The following is a 14953-nucleotide window of genomic DNA, read 5'->3' on the forward strand; positions in this document are numbered from 1 at the left end:
CTTTCTTTCGTGGACTGTTTTAGTCTCTGCCTGCCTTCCCCAGCTGCCCTGGAGTTAATTATTTGCCTGCTGTCCTCCTGAGGGCGCCTGCTGGTGCAAACCGAGGTTCTCCGGGGCTGTGCCTGACATTCCCTCACTGAGGTTGTTTCTGGAGCCTGCTCATCTCTCCTGGAGCAGTTATTCCTTGCAGCGTGTTTCTGGTCCCATCTCTCAGATGAGTGTGACAGGGGACCTGCCCCCCTCAGTGTGCTCAGAGGAGTGGTTTCTATCACACACTCCACAAAGCTGCTGTACTTTGGGCTTTTGCAGGCATCGCGTGCTTGCTGCTTAGGGCTGCTTCCCAGCGTGTTGCCCTTCTGTGCAGGGGAGAGCTTTGCTGGGAAAGTTCCCTGGCTTGGGTTGGCAGCAGGACAGCGTGTCCCATGGTGCTGGATGGGACAGGAATGGACTCGTGTCTTGTTTGTGCCACCTGGAAGAGGGCAAAGCCAAGGGGCTGGCGCTGCCTGCGTGAGCATCCCGAGGGATGGTGTTGCTGTGGGGAGGACAACCCTCAGCGTGTGTCAGTTCCCATGCCTGTTCCTCCTTCCCTTCTCTCTCCCTTCTTCCCCCAATGCTTCGGGCTGCTTATTCACGCCAAGGCACGGCCATGCTCTCAGTGTGCATGTCTCCCTCTCCCCTCAGGAAGCAGCGCTGCCGGCATGTGGGGAGCCAGCCTGGGGGGAGCACTGCCCCTCTCCCCAGCCTAACTCTCCTGGCCGCGGGGCTTGGAGCGAGACGGTCGTTCTATGTTTTGTAATTAACCTCTCTGTGCCTCAGAGTGTTTCCTCACTCGGGAAAACATTGAAAGGGGATGAGCCCAGCTGCGGAAGGCGGTGCGGGCGCTCTGCGTGCGGCGCTTCCCTGGGTGTCTCGGCGTCTCTGGCTGCCAGCGCTTCGCTCCCCTCCAGCAGCTGCCCGGGAAGGTGGAAGCGATGCCCGGGTCCTTAAAAGCAAAGCACCCAAAACAGGCAAGTTGGGGCCGGCGCCCCGCACGCCGCCCCGCACGCCCCGCTTGCGGCCCTGGGCTGCGGCTCAGCTACCTCGTGCGCGGGGGCAGCCGGGGAGGGGCCGCTTCAATAGTTAATTAATCAGTGGTGGGGATATACCGCCCCCCCGGGCGGCTGTGAAACGCGTTGTCTGAATAAAAACATGAGATGAAAGACGGGGCCGGGGTCGTCTCTTCCTCCTTCGCGCCGCCGGTGCGGGACGCGGGGACCTTGCAGCGGTCGCCCCCGCAGGCTTCGCGGAAGGAAGAGGTTTGGCCCTTCTCGGCCGCCGCCGCTGCCCGCTCCCTCTCATGCTTGGCCGTTGCCTCGGCGATGGGCTCTTCCGCCGAGGCGGAAGCCGCCCGGTCGGCGGGAAGGCGGGAGGAGAGCGGCGGCCGCCATGAAGCGGCGGCGCGGAGCGGCCCCGCAGGCGGAGCGGGAGCCGGGCTGCCTGCAGGCCTGGGCCGCCGAGAGCCGGGCGCTGGTCGGCCGCTGGCGGGTGCGGCGGGTCCCTCCTTTCCCCCGGCCCCTTCCCCCGCTCTCTGAGCCCCGGGGATGCCTTGGCCGGGCCCCCGCCGCCTGTGTCGGCAGCCGGGCGGGCGCGGGGGTGCCGGGCCGGCGGGTGAGTGTGTCCCTTGCAGGCAGCGCAGGGCTCGGGGCCCGGCGGAGCGGCGGCGCGGGAGGCGCGGCAGCGGCGAGGCGGCTTCGGGGAGCTGCTCCTGAGGATGCGGGGTGAGCGGCGGGAGAGCTGGGGCCGGGCCCGCCCCCGACCCGAGGAGCGCCGGGTTCCCGGGCGCTGGGCGGGATGCGGCTCCGCTGTTCCCAGCGCTGGGGGCGAAGGCCCGAGGGGAGCGCGGGGGAAGCGGGCTGAAGCTGGACTGGGCGTGCGGGGGGATTCGGGCTCAGCCCCGAGACCCGCCCCCTCTTGCGGGCACAGCTTGGGCGTTCGGGGGGAAGCGAGGGGCGGCCGTTGCCCAGGGGAGCGGGGGAAGGGGCTCCCCGCCACCGCTGTGGGATAGGGGAAGGCTGATGGGAGGGATGGGGAGAGAGACACGCACGCTGCAGGGAGCCTGTGCCGAAGGGTGCGTGTCTCTGGGGAGAGGGCAGGCTCTTGATGCGCTTTCAGAAGAGCTGGAAGTTCCCAGTCCCGCAAGACTGCAGCACCTGGGTAGGCAGGGGGTGTCTAAAGCCCCCGGAGAGGTGACACCCACTGTCTCGCTGCTTAGTGCAGTTACAAGCTACAGGGTCTCATCACCACAACAACAAAAACGCTTACTGATAAACTTCTGTTCCCACAAATCCGGGTGATGATGCCTTAGTGTGGGTGTTTGGTGGGTTCTTCCCAGCCAGCTCAATTTCTTGCTGGGTTGGCTGTGATCACAGGGCTGCCAGCTGCCTTCCCCACCCTGCCTCTGGAGCTCACCGTCCTCTACAACTCCCTGCTGTTTACCTTGTGGGCATCTGACTCTGCCATTGAAGGAGAAGTGGAAGAAATACGCCAGGGGCTTCTCAGGGGTAAGAAGATCATTCTCTGCATGGGTGCTCCTTGGGGTGAGGAGAGCGGTCTCTGCGCTGGAGATGTGTGGTGACTGGCAGGAGGTGGGGGTCTGTAAGCAGGGAAGCCTGGTCCTGTCAGGAAGAGCAGGAGCTGGGGCAGCTTGTGGCCAGAGAGGATGTGCAGCTGCCTGCGGCTGCCTGCAGGGATGGACCAGAGGTTTTAAGGGAAATGAGAGGCTTTAAGGGATAAGGTATCAACTCTCTAGCAAAGTTTTAGTGTCTGTGGAAAACGAGTGTTTAACTTTGGTGTTGCTGGCTCCAAGGAAATAGGCTGCAGGTCAGAGGGGAGTTTGCAGTGTTGGCACCTGCTTGCCCAGGGGCAAGTGACCTCAGACTCAGCAGAGCTGGAGTCATAGTCCTGAACCCTGTGTCGTCTCCTGAGTGTGCCATCGTTAACCCCCCTGTCCAGAAGCTTGGCTTCCACGCTGCTTAAACTGAGCCAACCCTGTAGCCCCATTCCCTCGCTCCGAGGAACCTGTGCTTGCTAGAGGCAGTTCCCCTCAGGGAGCGTGCCTGTTACAACCTGTTGTCTCTTGGCTGGGGGCTTTTTGTTTGGGGTTTGTTTGGGTTTTTTTTGCAGTTTTGGAGGCTTGTGGGGGCTGCCAGCAGGATCTCAGCACCGAGGAGCTGTGGCAGAAGGTGCTGCAGGAGGTGACTGCCGGGGAGCTGCAGGCACCGCTGCGCCGGCTGGGGTCCCTGCAGGCAGCGTGGTGGCTGGCAGCCAGCCGCCTGGGAAGTGCGGCCGGCCTCCTCCGCCTCCTGAGCAACCCTCAGGTCAGTGGTCACGGGCAGATAGATGCTGTGCAGATCCCAGTTACCTCCACCAGGGTATCTCTGGAGATATTCCAGCCCCATCTAGATGCCTCCCTGTGCAATGTGAGCTGGGGAGGTTGGACCCGATGAGCTCTCGAGGTCCCTTCCAACCCCTACGATTCTGTGACTCTGTGATCAGTGCAGATACAAGTCTCTGCAGGTTTGCCAGAGGACACAGAGCTGGTGTGAACGCTGTGTTTGTCATAAACCCCACTCTGCAAAATGTTTCTGTGGCATTTGGAGACCTGAACTTGTCAGCGCTGCCCAGTCAGTGTGAATAATCCTCTCCCTGGTGTAACATAATGGCCCCGAGTGTGCTAATGACTCCCAGAACATCTCCTGCCTCCTGGGGCCCTGTGAGGCACAGATTTGTGCAGACTGGGAGGGGGCTGCAGGGGGACTCGCAGCCTCTGTAGGGAGCGAGCTGCGAGCACTGGCATGCAGAGGAACCATCCCTGATGATTAGGAGGCTACTGAGGGGTCCACCTTTTTGAATGTCCTCCAACAGCACCCAGATGTGACTTGCCAGGAGCCCCTTGAGCTGCTGCCTTGGGACAGACAGGAATCACTGCAGTGATGGGGGTGGTAGGACATGGCTCCCCAGCACACACAGTGCTGTTGAAGGGTTTGGTGGAACCTCAGCTTCCCTGTGGCCTGGGATCAGTGTTTGCTGTGTCCCTTCAACGTTTCTCGCTCTCTTTTGTCTGTGCATTCACAGGGCCTGAAAACAGCTCGCTGCAGTGAGCAGGAGAACGAGCTCCTTCCCCTGCTTAAGTCATGGCAAGTACCTGCTGAGGAGGACTCCCTGCCTCTTGTACAGAGCACCAAGGACTTGAAAGAGATCCTCTGCACTGCAGCAGCCTTCCTGCAAGGTCTGTGTGGATGAGGTGCCAGTACAGTCCCCCCACTGCCCACTAGTCACAGGACCCCCTCAACATGCCCTTATCCTGGTTTCCTAAGCAGACCATCCTTTGGGAGAGGGCCTGGGCTGAGCCTCTGGGTCTCAACTTTGCCATTCCTATTCAAAGAGCTTCTCTGCTTTTTTTCCCAGCTAAGCCTTTCTCTGTGTGGTCACAGGGTTTCTCTGCCTGTCTGTGGCTTTAGGTAGGTGCCTGCGCCCTGCAGTGACCTTCCATAAAGCAGGAGGTTGGCAGGGGACTTAAGAGGATTCTCCTTTCTTCTCTCTGTCTTCTGGCACCTGCCTTGCTGCAAGCATGTTGTTCCTGTCTGATTAAAGTGCTGTTGTGCAGCTTTGTAGCCTGATGCTGCAGCGGGAGGTTGATCTCCCCTGACTGCTGCATGCTGTCCTGCTCGTGGTTTTCCCTTGCTCGACGTCTCTTGTGTCATGGTTTTGCCCCAGCTGAGAGCAGCTGCTTGTTCTTTAAGGGAGGGTGGGGTGGGAATTGAGGGAAGGGGAAAGGCAGGGAAAAGAAAACCCCAGAAACCAAAACCTCACAGGTTGGGATAAGGAGAGTTGACTGGGATAGCAGAAAGACAGATACAATAACAGAACTTTATAGGAAAATATATGGGACTGGTGCTACACAATGCAGTGCCTCACTGAACCACACAACTCAGGCCCTGCAGCTCAGAGCTGTCCTGAAACCAGACTGTCCCCAAACAATGTGTCCTGGAGCTGCCTGCTTCTTCCCCCACCAGCCCCCCTGTATGCTGAGCATGATGTAATTGGCATGGAATACCCTCTTTGGCCAGTTCAGGTCACCTGTCCTGGCTGTGTCCCCTCCCTTCTTGTTAGCAGGGCAATATGAACAACTGAGAAAGTCCTTGATTGCTTGGGAACAACTAGAAACATCAGGGTCTTATCAGCCTCTCATCCTAACTCCCAAACAGGACATTCCATAGAATCATACAATCCAGACCTGGCTCTACACAAGGCTGCCCAGGCTCCCATCCAACCTGGCCTTGAACACCCCCAGGGATGGGGAATCCCCCACCTCTCTGGGCAGCCCCTTCCAGCACTTCACCACTCTCTCTGTAAAGAACTTCCCCCAATATCTAATTTAAACCTTCCCTCCTTCAGCTTCAATCCATCCCCCTTGTCCTGCCATTGTCATCCTTTTAACAAGCTGATTCCCCTCCTGTTTCTCTGCTCCCTTCAGGGACTGGAAGGCTGCAGTGAGGTCCCCCCGCAGCCTTCTCTTCTCCAGGCTGAACAAGCCCAGCTCCCTCAGCCTCTCTTTGTAAGGAAGGTGCTCCAGCCCTCCATTGATGACAGGTTGGCCATGAGCCAGCAGTGTGCACTGGTGGCTAAGAGAGCCAATGGGATCCTGGGGTGCATCTGGAGGAGTGTGGCCAGCAGGTCAAAGGAGGTGATCCTCCCCCTCTACTCTGTCCTGGTCAGGCCCCACCTGGAGTGTTGTGTCCAGCTCTGGGCTCCCTGGTATAAAAAGGACAGGGATCTCCTGGAAAGAGTCCAGAGAAGGGCTACAAAGATGATTAAGGGCCTGGAACATCTCCCCTATGAGGAAAGGCTGAGTGAGCTGGGGCTGTTCAGCCTTGAGAAGAGAAGACTAAGGAGGGACCTAATTTATAATTATCTGAAGCAGGGGATGCAGGGGGAATCAGCCAGCCCCTTTTCAGTGGTCTGTGGGGACAGGACAAGGGGCAATGGCTGCAAGTTGGAGTACAGGAAGTTCCACACCAACATGCAGAAGAACTTTTACACAGTGAGTGTGACAGAGCCCTGGGACAGGCTGCCCAGGGGGGTGTGGAGTCTCCTTCTCTGGAGAGATTCAAGACCCATCTGGACGCCTATCTGAGTGATATGTCCTAGGGAGCTGCTTTGGCAGTGGGGTTGGACCCAATGATGTCTCGAGGTCCCTTCCAACTCCTAGGATTCTGTGATTCTATGATCATCTTTGTGGCCTCCTCTGACCCCTCTCCAGCAGTTCCACACCTTTCTTGCACTGGGAGCCCCAGCTCTGGACACAGGACTCCAGCTGGGGCCTCTCAAGGGCAGAGCAGAGAGGGACAATCCCCTCCCTGTCCCTGCTGGCCACCCCTCTTCTGATGGAGCCCAGGATACCACTGGCCACCGAGCTGCAAGAGCCACTGCTGGCTCATGTTAGGTTTCTCATCCAGCATGACACTCAGGTCCTTCTCAGCAGGGCTGCTCTCAGGGAGCTCTTCTCGCAGACTGTAAATACATGTGGGATTCTTCCCGCTCAGGTGCAACACTTCCCACTTCACAGTGTTGAACCTCATCAGGTTCACCCAGGCCCAACTTTCCAGCCTGTCAAGATCCCTCTGGATGGCTTCCTTCCCTTCTCTTGTATCAACCACACCACTCAGCTTGGCGTCACCGACAGACTTGCTGAGGGTGCACTCAATTCCATCATCGGTGTCACTGATAAGATGTTAAAGATCACCGGTCCCAAGACAGGGCCCTGGGGGACACCTCTTGTCACCAGCCTCCACCTGGACATCGAGTCATTGGCTACCAGCCTTTGTCATCGTTGTTTCAACCAGTTTCTTCTTATCCCCTGGATGGTCCACCCATCAAATCCACATCTCTAAATTGGAGAGATGAGGATGTGGTGGGGGGCTGTGTCAAAGGCCTTGCACAAGTCCAGGTAGATGCCATCGGGTGCCTTCCCTTAATGCCCCGGTGCTGTCACTCCATCACAGAAGGTCACCAGATTGGTGAGGCCTGACCTTCCCTTGGTGAAGCCGTGCTGGCTGTCCCGGATCACGCGCTCATCCCTCATGGGCTCCAACTTGTCATCCAGGAGGAGCTGTTCCACGCTCTTCCCAGGCACAGAGGTGAGGCTCACGGGCCTGTTGTTCCCTGTGTCTTCCTTGCTCCCTTTCTTATAAATGGGAGTGACGTGACCTTTTTTCCAGTCCCCAGGGACCTCTCTTGTCAGCCAGAGCTTTTCAAATCTGATGGAGAGCGGCTGAGAAACCACATCAGCCAGCTCCTTCAGGACCATGGGATGCATGTCACCCAGCCCCATAGGCTTGTAGACATTCAGTCTTGTGAGACGGTCTCAGACTTGCTCTGCCCATACAGTGCTGGGGGGGTGGATTTCGTCCCCCAGTTCCCACCTAGAGGTGCCAGGATGCAAGGTTCTGGGACTTGAGAATTAGGGGAATCCTGACTGCCAGAGAAGACTGAGGCAAAGAGCTCATTCAGTACCTCAGCCTTCCCCACATCTGTTGCAGCCAATTGTCCTTCCTCATTTACCAGAGGGGGTACACTCTCTTTGGCCTGTCTCTTCTGGCCAATATACCTGCTGGAAAGAAATTAAAACCATCCTAGCCAAAACCAGGACACTCTTGACAACCCCAGCAGCTCCGGGGGCAGCCAGCGGCCTGGCTGTGCTCAGGCTTTCCTGCCAGAAGGCAGAGCAGGAGCTCCTGTCCTCAGACCTCTCAGAACACTGTGTGGAGGGGATAACTCTTCCAGTGGGGAGGCAGCAGAGCTGAACGTGATGTGGGCGTGTGTGAGTGGCCTCAAAGGGAAGCTTGAGAAGGGGATCGAAAGAAAATCAAATACTATTCACAGTAAATATTTATAATGTAATATCCTAGAGCATCCTGCTGGGAAACGGCCCACATGTGCTGGGGGAAAAAAAAAGCCTTTCTAAGGCTGTGTGTGCTTCCCAACCCATGCTGCTGTTGCTGTGGGTGAATGTGCAGGTGCTCCTGCACAGCACCGACTGCTGCCTGGTTCTGGGCTGAGGCAGGGAGGCATCCTGTTCTTTTTCAACACCATCAAACCAAAGAGAGCAGCTTGGCACCACCCTGCTGTGCGCTGCTGGGCATGGAGGGGACCAGGCAGGTCCCTACAGCATTGGGAAGAAAGGGGCTCGTACATCTGTTTGGGGTCTGGGTGGTAAGGGGGGTGGTCCGCAGAGCTGAGATGTTGGGTCTATCCTAGGGCTGCAGGAGCTGGAGGCTGGGAACTTCCCCACTGCCCACTCCCTCCTTCAGGAGGCAGCAGGAGGGTTCTGCTCCAAGAGGGTCCTGGCTCAGATCTACACCTGCCTTGGCTGCTGCGCTCAGCGAATGGTAATGGTTGGGCTGCTCCCCTGTCAGCAGGGAGGGCATCCAGCTTAGGGCAGGGTGGGGAGGCTGGGGCTGGGGTCTGCTCTGCCTCTGCGTGGTCCTGGGCTGCTGCAGGAGGTGACATCTTGAGCAGAAGTTGTCCTTGTGGGCCCAGCCCTCGGGCAGCTGCAGAACCCCCGCAGGGGTTTCAGCTGAGCTGAAGGGCTGCTGCAGAGAAGGAAGCTTAAAAACCAGCCCCAGGAGGGTGGGCTTTAGCTAAAATGCTGCCTTGAGTGAGACTGCAGGGATCTGGATCTCACCAAGTAGTAAAGATGTCACAAAATGTCCTTGTGTCACTCACCTCTTCCCATCTAACCAGGGCAAGCTTCAGACAGCCCTTCAGCACCTGAAGCGGGCCCTCCAGCTAGACTTCCACTGCCTCCCTGCCCTGTCCCACACAGCAGCGGTGTACCACGAGCTGGGGGAGGCCAATGCAGAGCTGGAGGCCTTGGCTCTGCTCTATGAGGTATGTCTGTCTGCTTCCTGCAGCTCTGGGTACAGAGCTTCCAGCTGGTTCCTGCCTTCTGGGGGTCTGTTTGACCCTGGAGGCATCCCCAAAGTAGATTACATCATGCCAGGCAGGAAAGAGCCCAGTGAGATCCGGAATTCCTGCTCAGCAGCTGGGAGCTGGGTGTGGCAGGACCTTTGGTTCATGTTCTTGGTGGCTTGGGAGAAGAGGTTGTACTCACATGTCAGAAAGTACCAATCTCCTAATAAAGCACCCAAAAGTAAAGAGGCCTCTAAAAGGCAGATGGTGGCCATGAGGGGTTCTGCTGGGAGGAGCCGGTCACAGGAGTGGAAGCTGAGTCAGCTCCTGAGCTGTTTGAAATCCTTAAGATGCAAACACTGCTGTGGAGGGGCATCTCCCTCCTTACCAGTGGCCTGAGATCTGGTCTAACTGGGTCTGTGGCTACAATGGAAAGAAGCTCAGAGCACCTTGCACTAAAATCCAGACCTGATCTGAGTGATCTTGGAAATCTGATGCCATGTGGTGATCAGAGGTCTGCCTCTCCCTCCATGATCCAGGTTGCTCTTCCTGGAAGCAGCTGTGCTGTGCTGAGTGAGAACAGCATAGCTGTACTAATGAGAGGCAGCATTTCTGGTCATCTGGGGACATCTCCAGACGCAACAAGTGGCAAGTGATTGCTGCTGCTCAGGACTTGACCAGTGTTGTGTTGATCGTATTTTCTGTTCCTGTTTCATAGGCTCTGGGAAAAAACCCTCAAGCAGCTGCCTCTCCCAGTCCATATTTCCACGTCAGAGCAGAGCTGCTTGTCCACACACCAATACTGGCTTCCCTCCTTCGGCACCGCCACCCCTCTGAAGTGAAGTACCAGCTGGCACAGCGGTGTCTCCAGTACGGGAGGTAACAGTGCCTCAGGTCTGCTTGCAACATGCCCCTTGTTTGGACTTTGTAGCTTTCCTGGTGCTCCTGGAAATCGTCTTGTCCAGTACTGCTTTTTTAGTCTGCTCAAAACTTGTGTGTCATTACCAGGGCGGGTGTGGTTCAGGGAGAGTCCATGGGCTGGCGATCCAGGTCCCCCTGCTCCCTCCACCACGTCCTGTCCCTCTTGCAGGGTGGATGATGCAGTAGAACATTACCTGGATCTTCTGGCTCTGCTTCAGGAGGGGTTACAGCAGCAGGTAGGCGTCCTGGTGAAGGGCTCCCTTGGTGACTTGGGATGGATGACGTTTGGATCCTCATCCCAAGGCCTGGGCCCAGCCCTCACTCCTGGACACCAGGTTTCAGTGCCTGGTTTGAGACATGAAGGAAATGAGGTGGGGGCTGGCACCTCTGCCCTGTGGCCTGTCTTTCTCTCTGATCATACCAGAGACCGCTTACCACTGCTATTTGGAGAAACAGCTTCCCCTTTCTTGTGGGGACCAGCTGTCAGCCTGATTTTGGATCCCTTTCACTTACAGAGCAGGGATTTACCACCTTGCCTCTGTGAGCTGTTACTTCTTGGCAGTTTCTGCTCCTTCTGATGTCTGTGGGAGCGAGTCTGGGCTTCCTGGGGCAGCAGCTCCGTGTTAGCACAGGGTCATTCAGCTTGGCTGTGTGCTCTGCTCTTCTGCCTCCCAGCGCTGCCACCATCACCTTTGTTCTCCAGGTGCCCTTAGATGGTAGCTCAGCTCTGCCCAGGATCCCTGAGGTGTTCCTGGAAGCGGCGTCTGCCTTGGGGCAGGCTGGGAGGTACCAGGATGCCATCACTGTGTGTGAGGAGGTGATCAGCCGCACAACTGACCTGATCCCACGGAGGTTACAAGTGGAGGAGAGGCTTGAGCAGCCCGAGTGTCTGTTGCCTGGGGCAGGGCTGGGGGCTGGACTTCTGTCCCAGAAGAAGGAGAGTCTGTGCTGCCTTGCCTGGAGAACAGCTGGATACCTGAACCAGGGCTGGGCATGGGCCAAGCTGGGCCAGAGCAAGGAGGCCATAACGCAGTTCAGCAGGTGACAGGGACAGGCTGGGAGAAGGCACAGCGTGGGGTGGGGGCTGGCCTGGCAGCTCGGAGCTGATGGCCCAGTGTGGGGTCAGTACCAAAGCTGCTCTGTCCTCCCACCCACAGGTGCCTCAGCGATCTCTTGCGAGTCCAGCTGCATGGGTCTGGTGTTGAATCGACAGGTAGGAGGCTGCACAGCTGGGTTGGGAACCAGGAAGCTGCCCACATCCCGATTTCAGGGAAGACCCCCAGCACCCATGTTGCACACGGGCAGCCAAAGGCCATGCTGCTGCCCAGGTCGCTGTTCACCACAGCCATGTAACATGCCAAACTCCTGTCCTTCTTCACTCTTCTCCTGCTTGGCTTCTCCCAGCCTGGCAATAACTGAGCTCTTGTGACTGGGGGTTTGGGGAGCTGGGAGACGAGCAGCCCAATTAAATGTTCAGCCTGTCCTCACTACTAACCTGCCTCAGCCTGCTGGGATGAGGAAGGGGATGTCTGAAGGATACTGCCTCCAGGTGTGTTTGTCTTTCTGTGCCAGAGAATCTCTTGCCAGAGGTAGAGGTGCTCCAGAAGATCAGGATGCTCTCCCTCATCAGGCGAGGAGTGCAGTTTCTGGAGCTGGGCAGGCACAAGGAAGCCTTGATGGATTTCCAGCACAGTTTGCAGATCTCGCCAGGTAAAAGCCTCATTTTTGTGAGGAACAGAAAGGATTTACACAAATTTGGCCCGGGGTGTTTTGCTGTGCTCAGCAGAAAGGTAGTGTGCTTTAAACCATTTGTTGAGGACTTCAGCAGGGCAGTGTTACAGACTTAAATGCTTACCTGGGCCTGGCCAACTCGCTGCCCCAGAGGAGCAGACCAAAACTGTTAGTGTACCAGAACCTTGCCCAAAAACGGTGCCCTGAGTCAGCTTGAAAATGTCTCTTCTTCATGACCAGACTCCAGCCAGCTTTCCCCCAGAGAGCGCCTGCTTTCCTGGAACAGCAGCTGGATTCTCTGGGGGATGGCCTGCTGGAGAGGAGCTCTGTGGAGAAGGACCTGGGGGTCCTGGTTGATGACAGGTTGGCCATGAGCCAGCAGTGTGCCCTGGTGGCTAAGAGAGCCAATGGGATCCTGGGGAGCATCAAAAGGACCATGGCCAGCAGGTCAAAGGAGGGGATCCTCCCCCTCTACTCTGCCCTGATCAGGCACCAGCTGGAGTATTATGCCTAGTTCTGGTCTCCCCAGTACAAAAGACGGGGATCTACTGGAAAGAGCCCAGAGGAGGCCTACAAAGATGATTAAGGTCCTGGAGCATCTCCCCTACGAGGAAAGGCTGAGTGAGCTGGGGCTGTTCAGCCTTGAGAAGATTGAGAGGGGATCTGGTCAATGTTTATAAATATCTGAAGTGTGGGACACAGGGGGAAATTGGCAGCCTCTTCTCAGTGGTGTGTGGAGACAGGACAAGGGGCAGTGGCCTCAAGCTGGAGCACAGGAAGTTCCACACCAATATGCTGAAGAACTTCTTCACAGTGAGGGTGACAGAGCCCTGGGACAGGCTGCCCAGGGGTGTGTGGAGTCTCCTTCTCTGGAGAGATTCAAGACCTGTCTGGACACCTCCCTGTGTGACCTGTCCTGGGGAACCTGCTTTGGCAGGGGGGTTGGACCCGATGCGCTCTGGAGGTCCCTTCCAGCCCCTACAGTTCTGTGGCTCTGTGATTCATCCCCAGAAGCAGCATGTCCATGCCTGGCAGTCCAGAGGCCTGTCAAGGAAGAGGGGAGCTGCACATGCCCTGCTCACAGCTGAGCCATGGCGTGTTCCGCTCCCGGGGCCTGTCCTGCTCAGTGCTCCAGCTGAACTCTGATGTGAACTCCACCAGCATCTGCCAGACCTGTGGCTCCCTCCCTTTTGGGGGGTGCGGTGCTGCGAGGAAAACCCCAACCTGCACACAAACAGAGGCGTGGCTGGCTCTGCCACAGGCCCGTCTGCCTTGGCTGCCAGCCCCAGGGTTAATGAGAGCCTGTGACACAGCCCGGGACAGCCTCCTTCACATTACGCCACCTCTCACAGGCTCACTTCCCTCATGGCTTCTTTCTCAATGCCCTGCAGCCCACAGCAGCCCTGGGGACTTGCTCCTTCCCTGCTAAGGGCTGAATTCACCCTCCTATCTTGCAGGTGACCCAGCTGGTGCCTCCTACCTGGTGCAGGCCCTGTGGAAACTGAACCGCAAGCAGGAGGCGGCTGCTCACTGGCAGAAGCTCTCCCAGAGCCCTCCCCAGGAAGACTGGCAGCAGGAAAGGCAGGGAAGGTGTGTAGAGGGATGAGTGGCATTTCAGCTGCCCACACAAGAGCTCCAGCAGCGTAGCCTGTGTGTTTGGAGCTGTGTGTGCAGCAGATTGGCCCCCACTAGCCTGCAGCCACAGCTCAGATATGTCTGAGGAGCTTCTTCCCATGTCTGCACTGAAAGACAACAGGCTGTGGCTCTGCTGGGACTCCCCAGGGCATAAAAGATCCAACATGGAACCAAAGTCTGTTTCTGCGATGGGAAATGGGAGGGCAGAGGCAAAGCTGGGGGGTCTGTGCAGCACACAGGGAGCCAACTTCCTTGTGGGAAGTTGGGCACAGGCCTTGCTGCTGCACTGTCCCCTTGTCTTTCAGGCCCTTCCCTTTGTACCTGGTTTTGTGTCTGAAGCAGGTGACCTTCCCACACAGCGACTCTCTCGCCAGAAGCATAAGGGATTACCTCCAAACCACAGCCCAGGACCCCCTGAGCTAACCTGCTCCGCCTCTCCATCCCTACGTGCTGACCTCTCCCTGCACCGAACTGCCACAAGGCTTTGGGCAACTCCTCCAACACTGAGAATTGCTCCTGGATCAGGTTGCATTCCCAAAGGACTGAAACGGAATAGATCTCCTTTTCTAATAAAAGTCTCACTTCCAGTTTTAAGTTTTACTAGATCCTTCTTCCAGAGCAAAAACTTCAGCAGTTACAGCCCGGGCACTGCCTGCAGCTGCTGTGGGGCTGTATCCTGAGCACAGCAGGGATGGAGGGCAGAGGTACCCCTGCTCAGGGGCTGCTCCGTGTGCTGGGGCCAGCTATGGGAGGTGAGGGAGCTGCTGGCAGAGCCAGCCAGTCTGATGAAGTGGTGTTGGATCATCTGCTCTACCTTGCTCTGTATACTCCCCGGTACTGGCTCCACGTACTTTGTGGCCCAGAGAAGTGGTTTTGTCTTCAGCGTGCAGCTCTGTGCAGTCAAGGATGGCGACAGGGCTGAGCCTCGCCGTGTCCCCTGCAGGGCTCTGGGCCGCTTTCAGCGCGGGCAGGCGCGAAAGGGCTCCTGCACGGTGCCTGGGGGAGCTGATGAGCGAGAGGGGAGCGGGTGCGAGCAGCCGGGCCACGGCGGGGAAGCGGGAGGCGCTGCCCCGGAAGGGGCAGATAGGGCCCTGCGCCGGCCTCGCCCCGCCGCTCCTGCGGAAAAACAAACCTCGGCGGGGAAGGAGCGGGGCCCGGGGGCGGTGGGGGGGCCACGGGGATGGGAGCGCCCGAACGGGCGGAGAACGGGGGCGCGGGAGGGGCCGAGCCCGGCCCCGCCGCATCCACCGAAGCGATCAGGGCAGAGGGGCTGCCCAACCCGGGCGTCAACGGGGAGGGTGGGGGGGTGGGGTGGCTCTGGGCGGGGGGAAGGGCCGGCCACCCGCGCCCCCCTCACCCCGGGGGTAAACGAATGCTGCGGCCTCCAGCCGGAGCCGCCCCCGCCGGCTGAGGCCGGACGCGCTCAACACAGTCACGCCGCTCCCCGAGCGCCCGCCTCCCGCCCCTTCCGATTGGCTGCCGGCCTGCCGCCCGGTCCTCGTCCCTCGGCCGGCAGCCATTGGCGAGGCGGGGATGGCCCAGACGGCCGCCGGGGCGACGCTTCCCGTACGGATTTTCTCATTGGCGGATTTTTGCCATTGGCTGGACGAGCCATGTTGCCATGTTGCGGCGGGAGCGGCGCTGCGATTGGCTGCGGGACGTCGCGGCTGGCTGGTGACGATTGGGACAGGAGCAGGATAGGGGCGGGGCCGAG

The 14953-nt window shown here is 58.4% G+C and overlaps 1 protein-coding gene across 1 annotated transcript; it reads left to right on the plus strand.

The window, feature by feature from the left end:
* The first annotated feature begins 1398 nt into the window (after positions 1–1398).
* FANCG (FA complementation group G) lies at positions 1399–13821 on the plus strand. Its single transcript, XM_084278918.1, has 14 exons — positions 1399–1524; positions 1667–1757; positions 2409–2540; positions 3163–3356; positions 4114–4267; positions 8299–8429; positions 8785–8931; positions 9671–9831; positions 10043–10109; positions 10577–10914; positions 11031–11086; positions 11446–11583; positions 13062–13194; positions 13545–13821. The coding sequence occupies exons 1-14, from the start codon at positions 1426–1428 to the stop codon at positions 13660–13662; spliced, it is 1959 nt and encodes a 652-aa protein (XP_084135044.1). The 5' UTR covers positions 1399–1425; the 3' UTR covers positions 13663–13821.
* Positions 13822–14953: the final 1132 nt, after the last annotated feature.

This window comes from Gallinula chloropus (assembly GCF_964237585.1).
Source record: "Gallinula chloropus genome assembly, chromosome: Z".
In the NCBI taxonomy this organism is placed as follows: domain Eukaryota; kingdom Metazoa; phylum Chordata; class Aves; order Gruiformes; family Rallidae; genus Gallinula; species Gallinula chloropus.

Excerpts from the sequence above, each read along its gene's own strand:
- FANCG (XM_084278918.1), top strand. The coding sequence starts at position 1,426 with ATGAAGCGGCGGCGCGGAGCGGCCCCGCAGGCGGAGCGGGAGCCGGGC. Across the intron at positions 1,758-2,408 it reads GCTGCTCCTGAGGATGCGGG|GGCTGCCAGCTGCCTTCCCC; the intron begins GTGAGCGGCGGG and ends CTGTGATCACAG. Across the intron at positions 9,832-10,042 it reads CGGTGTCTCCAGTACGGGAG|GGTGGATGATGCAGTAGAAC; the intron begins GTAACAGTGCCT and ends TCCCTCTTGCAG.